Source organism: Anopheles merus, chromosome 2R (assembly GCF_017562075.2).
Source record: "Anopheles merus strain MAF chromosome 2R, AmerM5.1, whole genome shotgun sequence".
Classification (NCBI taxonomy): domain Eukaryota; kingdom Metazoa; phylum Arthropoda; class Insecta; order Diptera; family Culicidae; genus Anopheles; species Anopheles merus.
In genome coordinates, this window is record NC_054082.1 from 34,599,846 (window position 1) to 34,614,868 (window position 15,023).

Sequence of the window (15,023 nt, forward strand, 5' to 3'; positions counted from 1 at the left end):
GATTTCGGTAGGAGCACCAACATTTTATCTTTTCATTTTATCAATCCAAAATAGTTTTCGGTAGGTTAAAACTAGAAACTCAGTTAAAAAGAAGTGTTCAGTGGACGGGTGGGGGGGGGGGTTCAGATGCGCAAAATCAAAGTTCCATCTCACGAGAATATGCATCCTTTATCTAGGATATTTATTAGGCTATGGATTAGATTTGGTTCAGCGGTCACACAAATGGAGGTCTTTCTGAAGTGTCGATCTGAAAATTGTACTAGGAATTCTAAGCCAAAGAAGGACTAAGATGCACATTTTCTTCTCAGTGGTGGCTTCACGCCACTGCAGTGCTCCATCGGATACGATTTTATCGTACGTGCAGTCATTAGATTTTTGCTCGATTATTTAGATTGTTTAGATTATTTGGCTGAGTTTAATAGTACAATGATTTTAAATAAAATTGAAGTTTTTCCTTCAAACCCCACATATATAAATCGGTATTTCTGGTCACTCTGCCCACAGGGCAAGGCGAGATTTCTGGTGACCACATTTCAAAAACCCTCGCTTAAAACGTCAAAAACCGTCGCAACTACTTAAAAAAAACTGTCGACGAGCCCTCCAAATCGGTGTGACTTTCCCTCGCTGGCGACGGTTTTTTTAAGTAGATGTGACGGTTTTTGCCGTTTCGAGCGAGGGCTTTTGAAGAGTGGCCGCCAGAATGCTAGCCTTGCCCTGTGGGAAGAGTGACCAGAGTGAAACGTCAAACGGCGTTTTAATTTCAAAACATTTTCATACAACAGTTCCGCGCTTTCCCATGGCAACTGACGTTTCGCCCAAAAGTACAACGGTCCTCGTAAAACGATGCCCAGTGCAATACAAGCTTTATTGCGTGTTTTCCTTTTAGTGTTATCCTTTTAATGTGTCGATCGGCTGCTGATTTAATGTGTAAAGTGAGATTTTAATTGCGCACAATGGCGGACTCCCCGCGTAGCATACTCGTCCGGCTGGAGCAGCTGAAACAATGGCAGGAGGAGCAACAGCGCGTCCTGCTGGAAAAGCATCTCGCCCAGCAGCAGCTACTGGAACGGGAGCAGCAGAAAATGTACGAAGTGTTGGGACTGCGGCAGCACACGCTCGATAATGCCGGTGATGGCGGTGATGGCGAGGAATCGTACGCGGAAGATGACAGTGAGCCGGAATACGAAGAGACAAATCTACAGGCGCAGCTAGCGACCGAGCGGTTACAGCAGCAAGCGGCGTCCGGCAGGGATGATACGACCGTTTTCGATTCGGAAAATGAGCAACCGACAGCCGAACAGGCGCAGGCTTTGCAAAAGACGAAAAACGTCCCGAAAAAGCGTTTCTTGAAGCGAGGCGAAGGATTGCGTGCCAGGTTTAAAGTAGATCCGGATAAGTTTAAGCTAGAAAATTTACCTAAATACAAATTTGCTAATCATAACAGAGAGAGAAGCAATCGCAAGAGTGAACCTCGGCAGCAGCAAAGTGATGGCGTTAGTTCGTTGGCTCCGAAAGCCTCTCGTGCGTCGGGCAGCAAACAGGGAAAGGTGGAAGTAAAACAACCACCGATCGAGAAAAAACTGCGCAACAAGAGTGACCAAGGCATCGTGCTGGACATTAACCGGGTGCAGGATAAAAAGCTCATTAGTACGCGACGCATGGGTGGATCACTTCCTGCGATCAATGCCGAGGCGACTAAGCAGGACGCGCACACGAACGAGGCCGATCAGCTGTTGGCTGACAGAGTGAAACGGTTTTCAGTTACAGATATGATCGAAAAAATGGTCGAAAAACCACCCGCAAAGCTGAATCTGCCGTGGAAGAAAAGGCTCCTCGATCCAGCGGTCCCACCGAAGGTGTCGAAAGAGCAGCGTGATCTGAACTTTTTTGAACTGCTCGAGAAGAAGGTAGTAGGTAAGAATTTTAGCCCCAACTCGAGTAGTATTCTCCGCTTTATAGCGGCAAACGAGTCAACCGCGAACGAAGAAACGCTTACAAATGACGAAAGTATGTACGAGTCGCCAGGAACCGGTACGGCACTGGTACGCCAGGAGGAAGCTGTTGTGAAGGATCGGCTTTCTCCGCCACCATCACGAGCAGACCTTAAGGAGGGTGACTCCGATGAAAGCGATGATGACCAGGCACACGTTCACTTTGCTGAGGATGGTTCAAAATGTAGCGCGGGAGAGGACACGGACGTTACCGAACACGAGACGTACCACCGCATGCAACGAATTACGTCTAGCAAAATGTCCACACCAAATGATAAAATGATTGCATGCTCTGAATCGCACGAACAAACAGGCCAGGCTAGCGAAAGTGACGAGGAGGAGGAGGAGGATGAGAAGTCGCGGGGGCGGACTAAAGAATGCGCTGAAGACGATGACGACGACGACGCAACGGTGGACAGTGCCAATGGGCAGTCGGAAACCGAGGATACAACGGTGGCGGGTGTAAACGTTGACGATACCCTTCGCAGCGAGATCCTTGCGAAGAGCGAACTGCTGAAGCAACGGCTGACCGAACTGGAACGGGAAATTGACAACTATCGACGCGAAAACGCGGAGCTTATACAGGCCAAGCAGGAGCACGAGCTGGAGCGGCTCAAGCTGCAGCAGGAACGGGAAGAGCTGGAAGAGCACATGAATGATGAGCGCATCAAGATGGAGGTCTACTTTCACGACGAGCGTATGAAGATCGAAACGGAACGCAAGCAAGCGCTGCGCGAAGCGCAGAAACCGAACAAAAAGGACCGGGAGGAAATACTGCGCCTGAATGAGGAGCTGGCCGAGATGCGCAAGCAGCAGAAGGAGCGTGAAGCAAAGCACAGTGCGTCGTTGGCGCGGTTTCGGGCGCAGCTCAAAACGGTAGAGAAAGAGTTGCAGGAAGTGCGGCTGGAGCTCGAGGTGGCGAAGAAGGACAACCGACGACTCGAGACGGAAAATACGCGCCTGAAGCGGCAAAACAACAGTCGGATGTTGGTGGAAATCAATCGCAACATTGCCAAGCTGGCAGCCGGCGGTACCGAGTCCGCCGCCGAACGGCAAGACTCCAAAGAAGTGAATGCAGCCGCTGTGCAGGATAAATCTAAAAGAGGCTTGCAACAGAACCGCCCTAAATCGCAACAAGTTGGTGAGTCAAAGATAAGCAAGGCGTCGGTGCAGGTTGCGAGGGCGAAGGTTATAAGTCATCCGCCGATGCGGGGGAAAGTTACAATGCGTACGAAAGCTGTCCAGATTCAGGAGCAGCAGGAAGGTTTGAGTTCCGCAACCGACGAAAATAATGGAAATAGGTTTTATGCACAACATGATTCTTCTGATGATGATTCCGATCGTCCTGTGAATGGGAATAAGAGCACCGAAGACGAGGGCGATGATGACGATGACGAGGACGATGACGAAGCGATTGGTGAAAATTCCAGCTCGGCGCAGGATAGTTCTGCAGTGCAGTCATCGTACTTCCCTAAGAATCCTGCCGTACGCAAAACGCTCTTTAACGCGGTAAACCTAAACGAAGATACGGCTGTACCACGGCAAGGTTTAGTGCGCAAAGAAAACCCGCTCACCCAGTGTGATCTACTCGACCGGACACCGGAAGCGGCGGAGATGATCAAGAGCATGAAGCGTGAAATAGTGAATGCGGACGGCAGCCGGGACATTTGGTATCCGAATGGCAATTTGAAGAAAATATCCGCGGACGGATTGATCATACGGATGCTGTACTTTAACAAGGACATCAAGGAAACGAATATGACCGAGGGTACCACCAAGTACTACTACTTCGAGACCAATACCTGGCACACGACCTATCTGGATGGGCTGGAAATACTAGAGTTTCCTGAGTAAGTAGCTCACAGTTCGAGTTCTGCATGGTGAAGGACCTTTTTTATTTTCCTACCCCCCTTTTTTAGTGGCCAAACAGAGCACCGTTTTAAAGACGGATCGACGGAGGTTCACTTTCCGAACGGATCTATACGCACAACGAACCCGAACAGTGCAGACATAGCCGAAGAGTGGAAGTATCCAGACGGTACGACGGTAATCATCCGCAAAAACGATGACAAAGAGATAAATCTACCGAACGGGCAGGTTGAGATCCACACCAAGGCCCACAAGAGGCGCATCTATCCAGATGGGACGGTTAAGTTCGTGTATCCCGACGGCAGCCAAGAGTCCCGGTACTCGAATGGACGCATTCGGTTAAAGGATAAAGATGGCCGTTTGATATCCGACACTGGTGGAGGACCCTAAGCATCAACGGGACACACGGGTGACGAGATTTAGACAAGAAAGTGCAAAACCTCCCGCTGGATGGTGGGTTAACGTATTTGATAGGACTAATTTATTCGTTCGTTTCCGGTGTGATTTGTTTTCTGTTTTTGTACAATAAATTACACCACTCTGCTCTGAATGCTGGCGAGATGAAGGCTGGCCACTCAGCAGGAACTGGGAAACACACACCGTTCAATCATTCTTACTGTCGCTTCTCAACCTTACCACTAGCGGAACGGCGTGTTAAATGTTGTGCACAATCCGACAAGGTTAGCGTGAAATTGACCGGTTTCATGTGCAGCTCGGTTCCGAACAGCTGACGCAGACAGTCCCGAGCAGCCTCCTCCACTGCGACCGTCTGGCTCTCTCCGTAGCCCGTGCCCAGTAGCTTGCGGTCGCTGTAAATGCCAACCTGGTGCGCTGCCAGCAGCGTGTTTCTTCCAACGTTGCCGATAAGACGCGGTTCCGGGTCGGCAAGGCCTCGCTCTTTGCAGTACTCCTGCAGCGTGCGAAGCGGATCGGCTATCTCCAGATACTCGTACAGGTCGCGCTGGTTCAGCTGACCGCACAGGAAGTCGCGCACGAACAGGAAGCAACGCTCGTCACCCGAAGAGCGTTGGAGTGCCGCAACTATGGCTTTCAGCGTCGATGCCAGCAGAGCGTCATCGATGGAGAACTCCGCCGCCATGATGATGTCCTTCGTTCCGAGATGGGCCGATACGTGGGCGAGTTGCGCTTCGCTGGTGAGTGCTTCTCTTACGGACGCGATAAATTGACGCGGTAAGCGTGGCAGCGCCGTCAACAGGAAAGCTTCTACGTATTCCGCAACCAACAGTTCGCCTTGCGCAATCAGCTCCCTGTTGTCGCTCACGCCTAGCACCGGTTGCTCAATGCCGACTGCTGCCTGTTTGCGCGTTTCCTGCTCGATGAACGATTGATGCGTAAAGGCTTGCTGTAGCACGTTTGCATCGAACGACTCTTGCAATCTTTTGCCAAAGGCAAAGATTTCTGCACTATAGTTCCAGTCGGAGTGGGACGATCGGGGCAGCGCAGCTTCCGGGCCCATCTTTTCCCGGCGCCGGCGAAGTTCGCGTAACGTTGGTGCCACCCACCGGTGCACATCCCGGTTCCGGTGGATGTCTAATCGTTGGGCCCCTCGAAGCAGCGAGCGTGTAACACTGAACAGCATCATTGTGGAGGAAAAAACACTGCCTTTAATTGCACAAAATCGTAAAACACAGTGTCCGCGTTGTCCCGGCGATCACCGAAACGCAATGTGTTGTTATTTGTTGTTTTTCTGCACTGTCAATGACAGTTGCATAAGCAGCGCGTTTGACAGTGCGGGCATGAACTGTGGTAATATTTTGACTTTACCACAGCTGAACGTCATTGTGGAATTAAACTTTGAATCGGTGCAGGCGGCGGAAACGAATCACGTTAAAGGGAAACGTTGAGCCAGCGAAGAAAATTTACCACTTTCTTGGTCGATAAATAGCATTTTGTCAGTTGCTGGTAAGTGTTTTAACATCGAAGGTATTAGAAAACATAGAAAATAGGAAATTTGCTGCGACGATATCTTTCGGGAATTGCTACAGACATCATAACAAGCAAGGATAGTTACTGCACCAACGGGTCGGAGTCGCTTATGCTTTCTCGCACCTACTCATCAGTCGGGACGACCCAAACTCGCTGCACCCGCTGGTCGGAATGAACCCACCTCGGCCCGACCCGACCCAGTCGGAGTCACTTATGCTTTCTTGCACCTACCGGAGTCGTTGCACTTGTACCTACTTGTACTTTTCGGGTCGCCCCGAACGACTCCGAGTCGCTTACGGATATCTCCGACCCGATAGGTTCCGGTCGACTCGCCCATCACTAATAGTTACCGTTTTATAGAAAAATATAGAAATGTAAATGTATTTCATGCCACATTAAAGAGGATTATGGGATTAATGGCCGTTGTTACAATCTCATGTGCAAAGATTGCAGCGATTGGCATATCATTTCAATATGGCATTGGCATATTTCTTTCACTATCAAACAATTCATGGGTTCAAGTCCCGAATAGACCGTGCCCCCATACGTAGAACTGACTATCCTGCTATGGTAATAATAAGTCACTGAAAGCCAAGCTCACTTCACTAGTGGGTACAGGCAGGCCTTGACCGACAGCGGTTGTTGTGCCAAAGAAGAAGAAGAAAGATCAAACAATTCAAAACGCATATGTCTCCAAAAAAAATTGTCTTTAAAATTTCTAAATGTATTGTATTGAGATGATATTTTGTCGCTTTGGATTAGCTTCTGTTTGCACTAACTTTGAACAAGTAATTCAAGCTTCAACCCCCCCGTAACAATCATGCACAATCCCCCTCCCTTCCCTCCGGTCGAAAGTAAAGCAGTTTGGCACTGGCAGCGGCACCAGAAGAGTTCCCTGATCCTTCAAAATCGATCCCCCCAGAGTCCCTTATACTAGCAAGAGGCCAGCACGCTGCCCACTACCGCCTTACTCCGCGACGGAGTTACTCTGCAGGTACTTCTGGAAGCAGCGATCCGACTCCAGCACCGGATCGGAATCGGCAATGATTTGTACAAGCTTCGGGTTGTCCAGCATCGTGATGTGGTTACCCTCGACGAACTTCAGGCTCACGTTGCCGTCGGTGTACCGGGACAGGTCGTAATCCTCCTCGATGTCCACCACCGACACCTCGGTCGGGCGCACCAGCAGAATGGGCGACTGGACCGGCCGCGGATGGTCGAGGTCGGTTTCGAGCGCGATCTTGATGCGGTTGAACAGTGCCTTCGGCATCATGCGCAGGTACGCCTCGGAGTAGAGGTTCTGATCCTTGGACAGCTCGAGCAGCTTGTCGATGCGCTCGTCGAACGTGGTGCAGGCGGCCAGCAGCGGCAGCACGTCCATGTTTTCCTCCGGGAAGATGGTGTTCACAATGCCGGAGGTCAGCACCACCTGTATGCTGTCGTCGGTGTAGTTCTCCGTCATCTGGTCGATGGCCAGCTTGCGCAGGAACTTGGGCGCCCCGTCGATCAGCAGTATCTGGCCGCGCATGCCCGTCTCCTCGAGGATGCGGGCCAGCTCGAGCGTCACGAACGCACCGAACGAGTACCCGACCAGGTAGAAGTGCTCCGTGCCCTTGAACACGTTCTCGATCAGCTCGGGCGCCAGGAAGCGGCCGATCTCCTCCACCGTCGTCATGTCGATCGTGTGCGTCAGCTGCGTGATGAACGTCGGCAGCGACAGCTGGGCTGCGATGTTGTGCCACGCGTTACCGGCCACCCCCTCGATGCCGGGCGTGAACAGCACGCACGCGTTGTACTTCTTCGAGTCGTTCTCCGACTGCAGGCGCAGTATCGTGTGCTGGCTGTTGAACTCGTCGCCCAGATTGCGGAGCAACATCGCCACGCCCGTGGGCGTTTTCTCGTTGGCCAGCTTCAGCTTGACATTCTCGTCCGCCGCGGCCGCCTTCGCCTCGGTCAGCTCCTGCAGCTTCATGAAGGTGAGCGAGCGCAGGTCCTGCGGCGTCAGGAACAGCTCGTATTCGCGCTCGAGCGTCTGCTTGATTTCGACCGCCATCAGCGAATCCATGCCCAGCTCGGACAGCGTCGTGTCCATCGAGATCGACTTGATGTCGCGGATGCTCATGATGTTCATCACGCTCTCGATGATGTTCTCCTTGCCGCTGGTGCGGACGCGCTTCTCCGCCACCACCATGCTGGCCACGATCGGTTCCGGCGTCGTTAGCAGCGGGTCCAGCTCCTGCAGGCACGAGCTGATGCGCTGCTGCAGCGTGCCGCCAATCTCCATGTCCAGCTTGTCCTCCTGCATGTCGGCCACGAGACCGACCTCTCCGACCGCACCCCACTGGACGGCCTTCGCCGGCAGCCCATCGGCCCAGCGCCGCTCGATGATGCGCTCCATCACCGAGTTCGCCATGCCGTAGTTGCTCTGGCCCGCATTTCCCCGTCCGCACGACACGCTGGAGAAGATGACAAAGTATTCCAGCTGCGGGCAGACGCGACGGCTCACCTCGTCCAGGTACTGCGTGGCGATGGCCTTCGGCGCCATACACTCCCGGAACCGGTCCACCGATTGGTTCTCGAAGATGCCATCCCGCAGCTGCACGGCCAGGTTAAAGATACCTCCAACGGGGCCGAGCTTGTTGGCGGTGCTGATCAACGCCTCGCAACCGGCCCGCGTGGCGATGTCATCCGTGCTGATCACCACCTTCACACCGTACGTCTCCCAAATCCTAGCGAGGGTAGAAAAAACGGGCTCATTATTGCGATCAGATCGCTGAGAACCCAACCCCGGTTCGCCCCAAAGATGCCACTCACTTGATGCGGTACAGCTGGTAGGGTTTGGAAAGACCTCGGCTTGAGCTGATCACCACTTTACGGCAGCCGCGCAGCACCAGCCAGTCGGCCAACTCCAGACCGAAACCGCCCAGCCCGCCGGCAATGATGTACGATCGATCCGGATTGCAGTAGACGCGCGGCAGGTAGCTGATCGGGACCGAGTCCTCATCGTTCGGTGATTCGCGCAGCTTTAGCAACACCTTTCCCACGTGCTTACCGCTGGCCAGGAAGCGGAACGCTTGCTCAATGTCACCGGCAGGGAACACGTTGGTCTTCAGCGGCACGATCACGCCACTCTTAATGTCCTTATCGAGCATGTTGCGCAGTACCTGGAGGAAGACAAAGAGACGATATGGTTGTGGAGCACATTCTCATCATCCAGCAGCTCTCCCAGCCTTACCATCTTCTCCTCCTGCGGTGCCGTGAACAGGAAGTCCACCAGTACGGCCGTAAACGAAAGCGCACGCAGGAATCGGTTCAGTCCGAGCTTGGAGTCGTTCGCCATATCGTACTTGCCGATCTCCAGGAACTTTCCGTACTTGCCCAGGCAGCGTACCGACGCCTGCAGCTTATCGTCCGCGAGCGAGTTCAGCACGTAATCCACACCCTGCCCATTGGTGCGTAGCATAATCATACGCTCGAAGGAGGTGTCGCGCGAGTTGCCAATGTTGTCCGCCTTCAGCTGCGGGAACGTCTGCAGCAGGAAGTCTTTCTTGGCCTCCGTGCCCACGGTTGTGTACACTTCCAGCCCGTACGCGAGACAGACGCGAATGGCGGCCAACCCAATGCCGCCGCTACCGGCATGGATCAGAATCGACTGGCCCTTCTGGATGTGCGCGTTGATGAACAGCGCACAGTACACGGTCACGTACACGACCGGCACGGTTGCAGCCTGCTCGAGCGACCACTTCTCCGGCACGGTCCACGTGAGCGTATCGTCGCACTCCACGTGTGTTGCCATCGCGCCGGTAGTCACCATGCCCATGATGCGGCGCCCAGTCTCGCCGATGCCGGAGTACTCGAAGCCCAGCTCGCACTGCTGCTCGACGCGGGACAGATTGGCAAAGTCGGACGACAGCTTACCGGTCGCGAACATGACGTCGCGGAAGTTGAGCGAGCTGTACACCACCTTCACCAGCTCGCCCTTCGGCCGGCCATGGTTGAACGGACCGCTGAGCCACGTCATCGAGGACAGATCGCCCTTGACCAGTGCGTTCGCGTAGCAGTGGTTGCGTCTCGGCTTGGACTCAATCTTCTGCACCAGTTGGAGATGTCGGAAGCTTCCCCAGCGTCCCTTACGGTACACGTTGATCGCCAGGCCGAGCTTCAGCTGGCCCTTGAACACGGGACTGTCCAGATCGAACGGTGGCGCAGCCGGATCGTCCACAAACACGCAGCTCACCATGCCACCGTCCGGCTCCCTGCGGATGCAGTTGATCAGGCCCACGATGCCCGAGTTGACGTCACCCTGGGCAACCGCAATCACCGGTCCGGCCTTGATCGCGTCCTTCAGCGTACCGATCCACTCGTACCGGTCGTCCAGCGGCGGAATGCGCACGATCGTCGGTACGGCCATAAACTTGCGCTTGATGCGCTGCAGCAGCACCAGCGTCTCGTGGTCGGGCACGGGGAGCACGGCCAGCAGCTGGAAGCCGGCCGGCGGCACAATACTATCCACCACGAGGTTGGCCGCCTCCCGGCTCAGCAGGTAGCCGCTCTCGTGCAGGCTGGCCACCGACTCCTCCACAAACTCCGGCCGGCCGAGACAGTTGGTCGACACGAGGAACAGCGAGTTGGTCTGCGTGGACAGCTTGCCGTCCTCGACGTGCACACCACCGAGCGACAGCTGCTGCCGGCTCAGGAACATCAGGTCCGCCGTTACCAGCGGCAGATCGGCCAGCGCATCGGCAAACAGCGGCGTGATCGGGACGCTCTCGCCAAAGTCCACCTCGACCACCTTCACCTTCGGCACGGGAATGTTTTCCAGCGCCAGCTGCACGCACACCCGGATGGCGTCGCCCTTCGACAGCGTCGGTGCGGGCAGATGGGACACAAACTGGTACGACTCCAGCACCGGAATGCCCGGCGGTTTGCGGCGTGCGACCGTGCTAGCCTGCAGGCCAACGATCTCGATACCGCCGCACCGGATCGTGTTGAGCACGCGCGAGTTCTTGAACTCAAACACCTGGCTGCCCTCCTCCATCGTGTTCGCGATCGCCAGATGCATGCGCGGATCGATGCGCATACGCTCGATGCAGGTGGGGATCATCAGGGTGCGCGTGTCCTTGCCGATGATGCAGCACTGCAGCAGGCAGTCCAGGAACGAGACCCAGTTCAGCTCCCAGTTGATCTTGCCGCACGCACTGTCCGAGCGGGCCTCCAGCACCGAACGGAACGCACCGCTGTAGTGGTAGCCGCGCAGGCGCAACTCCTTGTAGAAGTCGCGCGTCGCCAGCACGGGCATATCGTTCGCCGGCGGGTCGGGAATTTCCGACAGCGTAATGTTCTCCACGTGCCGCACGTACCCGGTGACGACGGCTGCCGTGCCTTCGGTAATTTCGAACCGACCGGTGCCGGGCTGAAGCATCACGGTAAACTCTATCTCCTGATCCTTCGTGATGGAGGTCGCGCGCAGGAACTTGACGTCCTCGAACTCTACCTCCAGATCGAAGTACATTGGGCCCTTTACCATTGCCAGCGTTTCCCAGGCCAGATGCAGGTAGGCCGTGGCGGGGAACAGGACACGCCCGTCAATCACGTGCCCGGCGATGTAGCTGTAATCTTCGTCGTTCAGCTTAATCTTCACCCGCCGTTCGCCGCTCTTGGTCGACTTTTGCATCTCGAACTTGGTCACGAACCAATCTTCCGAATGGTCCCACCGGATCAGGTGCGAAATCATCGGCGTGCCGCGAGACACCGGGAACGCAACCGGCGGATAGAGCCGGGCGACTGGAATGTCCAAACCGTTGATATACAGTCTGAAAGCGAGAAAACAGATATTACAAGCGGAACCCACAAGCGGAACCTAACAGCGCCCCGTTACTCACTTGCCGAGCGCGTTAAACATGTACTGCACATTGTCCTTGTTTCCGCGCTTGGTCAGCCCAATGTGGATGGCGTTGGGCATGGATTTCTTCAGGATCGCCTGCAGCAATCCGTGCGGCGCAATCTCGATCGTGAGCGCATTGTTCGGCAGCAGGGCGGACGTCTCCTCGAACAGCACCGGGCTGAGCAGATTGTTCGTGTGGTAGTGGGCGGACGAGTACTGGCTGTCCGGCTGGTCCCAGCGAATCTTGGGCACCGACGAGCTCAACCACTTGGGCGAGCGCTTCTGCGGCTCGGGAATGACTTCGTTCAGGCGGGCCAGCAGCCTCGGGCCCATCTCCGCGATGTACTTGCTGTGGTAGGGAATGTTCGAGCACGGCACCTCCTTCGCAAAGATGCCCTTCTCGGTGAGCTGCGCCACGAACGCTTCGACGTTCTCCTTCGGGCCCGAAATGGTGCACGAGTCTGGTCCGTTGTGGCAGGCCACCTCAATGCCGGGCGGTAGCATCGTGCGGATCTTGCGGAAGCCCAACCCAACCGCCGCCATCGAACCGAACACGGTCTTCGTCTCCAGACTGGCCATGCCGCGCGAGTACGCGGACAGGATCATCTGCTCAGCGGTGAAGCACCGGTCGGCGTACGCACACCCCAGCTCACCGACCGAATGGCCGATCACAAAGTCCGGCTCGAGGTCGAGCGAGCGCAGCACATCCACGATACCGATCTGTACCGCGGCAATGCCGACGAACGAGTGCAGAATGTTGTCGTACTTGCAGCTCTTCGACGTGAGGATCTCGATCAGGTTGAGGCCGCGCTTCTCCAGCACGCGGTGACAGTGCTCGATCGCCTGCCGGAACACGGGTATCTCCATCAGAGACGTGCCCATCTCGCTCCACTGCGAGCCCATACCGCTGAACACCCACACGAGCGGCCGCTTCAGACCGGTGTAGTGCTGCGTGTCCCGCCCCAGGCAGATCGCATTCTCCGTACCGTCCTTCGCGTACAGCCCATACCCACGGAACACATTGCCGGGAATGGATTCGCTCTGCACGTTGTGCAGCAGTGCGACGTACTCCGCGTCCAGATGGCGGTTGCTCATGTCCGTCAGCACCGCGTCAATGGCTTCCTCCGTACGGCCAGACCACGTGATCAGACGGGGCAAGTTGTCCGTTGGCAGCCCGTGGTTAACCTTCTCCTTCGTGTTGCCGTACAGCAGGGCGTGCGCATTGGCCCCGCCGAACCCGAACGAGTTGACGGCAATCAGCGGACCGTCCAGTGGCTCCGTCTCCGACACCACCTTCAGCCGGCCCTCCACCAGCGACGGAATGTCGCGACGAATCTCGCGGAAGTTAATGTTGGGCGGGATGAGCCGCGCCTCGAGCGCCAGGATGCACTTGATCAGCGAGCAGATGCCCGAGCTCGACTCCGAATGGCCAATGTTCGACTTGACCGAACCGACGGGCAGCGGCTTTTTGCGCCCGGCGCAGAAAATCTTGTCCAGCCCAGCGCACTCCTCCGGATCGCCGACCACCGTACCGGTGCTGTGCGCCTCCACATAGTCGACCGTGGCCGGATCGAGCTGAATCTCGCTGTAAAACTCGGTCAGCAGCTTGCGCTGCATCACGCCCGACGGGTAGGTGATGCCTTCCTCCTTAAACCCGTCGCAGTTTGTCTTCGAGTAGACGACGTTCGCGTACACGCGCTTCGCGTCCTTTGCCTTCTGCAGGTACATCACGCAGACCGCTTCCGAGCGCGTGTAGCCCGATGCGTCCTTATCGAACGGCCGGCAGTAACCGTCCGCCGCCAGCACGCCGAGCCGGGCGAACTGCAGCGTCACGTACGGATGCAGCAGCAGGTTGGAGCCGCCGACGATCGCGGCATCGCACTCGCCGTTGCGGATCGCGTTGAACGCACAGTCGAGCGCGTACATCGAGCTGCTGCACGCGGTATCGAGCAGAAAGGAGGGCCCGTTCAGTCCCATCGTGTACGAGATGCGGTTCGCCATCATCGCACGGGAGCACCCGGTAATGCCGAACCCGCCGGACGAGATCTTCTCGTAGAACCAGGTCTTTTCCGACTCGGCGAAGCACGCGCCGACGAACACGCCCGTGCGCGAGCCTCGCAGCGATTTCGGATTGACGCCCGCATCGATGGCCGCTTCGTACGCGTGCTCGACCAGAATACGACACTGCGGATCCATCGTGTGTGCCTGTGTGGATGGGATGCAAGGGGGAATGGAATCCACATAGAGAAGGTGTTAGGGTGGGTCCCGCTTTCGTTTTGGGCACCAAAAACCTACCTGCTTGAAGTGCACACCGAAGAACGTGGCGTCAAACTTCTCGAGATTGTTCACCTTGCCCATGCGGCGCGGAATCTCCACATTGCTGTGCCGCCAGCGCGTCTCCAGATCGTCCACCATGTCGATCTTGTTGAACAGATTGTACCCGTACTCCTTCACATTGTCCGAGTTGGGAAAGCGGCCGGCAATGCCGGAAATCACAATCTCATCCCCCGGGCAGGGTGGTTTCGCGCGGAACGCCAACGCATCCGTATCCTTCGATTCCATTTTCGGTGGCGGTGGTTGGTCGCAAATGTTCACCGGTCGCTTCTCACAATTAGATCGCAGCAGGCTGTGCTATGCTCGTTTAAATCTTCTTTGGTAACCGGAACGTTCGCTTAAAAATCGTCACGCTTTCAGTCTATTTGGTTCACTTTTATTGCACTCACTGCACACGGGCACTGCCGTTCTGCCACGCACCAAGCACACAGTCCACACACCTTAGTCCTTAGAAGGATTACACCCAAAATTGCACTACACCCCACAGGTAAGACGGAAACAGTCCAACACAAAATTAGGCTGCAGAGTATCAACGCGGAACAAACACCATCCAACCTGGCAGGCCACGGAGCTGCAAGTGAACGGCCGTCCCAGGGTTGGGCGATAGTTTTATAGGTCCTCCGTCCGCGCTCGGGGGGCACCTATCCAGAAATTGTTCGATAGGAGGCACCCGCGGCCAATTAAGCAGCGTACACAACAACAGCAGCAACCGCCGTGATCGCGGGAAAGGGTTTCGTGAACCGGCATTTGCAATTCCGCATTCGATTAAAGCGACTTCCACCATTTCATTAACCACGGTGACACCGCTAGCTAAGGAGCGGGAGCAGGGGCGGCGGGAAGGTTTCCTGGCCCATCCATCCAGAAGGAATTTGTCGTACTTTTAGAATGCGAGAGGGGGAGAGGTTGCATTTTATGTTGGTGCAAAACATGAACGATCGCGATCATACTACATAAACGTTTTGAATATGAATGATCTTTACTTGATCACATGTACACCG

At 55.5% G+C, this 15,023-nt stretch overlaps 3 protein-coding genes across 4 annotated transcripts; 1 reads left to right on the plus strand and 2 right to left on the minus strand.

The window, feature by feature from the left end:
- The first annotated feature begins 732 nt into the window (after positions 1-732).
- On the plus strand, positions 733-4,314 carry LOC121589243 (centromere protein J). 2 transcript variants are annotated; one of them, XM_041908000.1, is made up of 3 exons: positions 733-1,375; positions 1,445-3,841; positions 3,911-4,314. In XM_041908000.1, the coding sequence occupies exons 1-3, from the start codon at positions 954-956 to the stop codon at positions 4,248-4,250; spliced, it is 3,159 nt and encodes a 1,052-aa protein (XP_041763934.1). In that variant the 5' UTR covers positions 733-953; the 3' UTR covers positions 4,251-4,314. The 2 variants fall into 2 exon arrangements, with proteins under 2 accessions (XP_041763934.1, XP_041763933.1); XM_041907999.1 differs by having other exon boundaries at positions 733-3,841.
- A 10-nt stretch (positions 4,315-4,324) lies between these two features.
- LOC121589244 (39S ribosomal protein L44, mitochondrial) lies at positions 4,325-5,568 on the minus strand. The gene has a single exon (XM_041908001.1). The coding sequence runs from the start codon at positions 5,461-5,463 to the stop codon at positions 4,474-4,476; it is 990 nt and encodes a 329-aa protein (XP_041763935.1). The 5' UTR covers positions 5,464-5,568; the 3' UTR covers positions 4,325-4,473.
- Positions 5,569-6,510: 942 nt separating this feature from the next.
- LOC121588791 (fatty acid synthase) lies at positions 6,511-14,616 on the minus strand. Its single transcript, XM_041907146.1, has 5 exons — positions 13,987-14,616; positions 11,690-13,896; positions 9,043-11,620; positions 8,622-8,971; positions 6,511-8,536 (listed from the first exon to the last, which is right to left on the minus strand). Exons 1-5 carry the CDS (start codon positions 14,251-14,253, stop codon positions 6,775-6,777), a joined length of 7,164 nt encoding a protein of 2,387 aa, XP_041763080.1. The 5' UTR covers positions 14,254-14,616; the 3' UTR covers positions 6,511-6,774.
- Between the last annotated feature and the right edge of the window lie 407 nt (positions 14,617-15,023).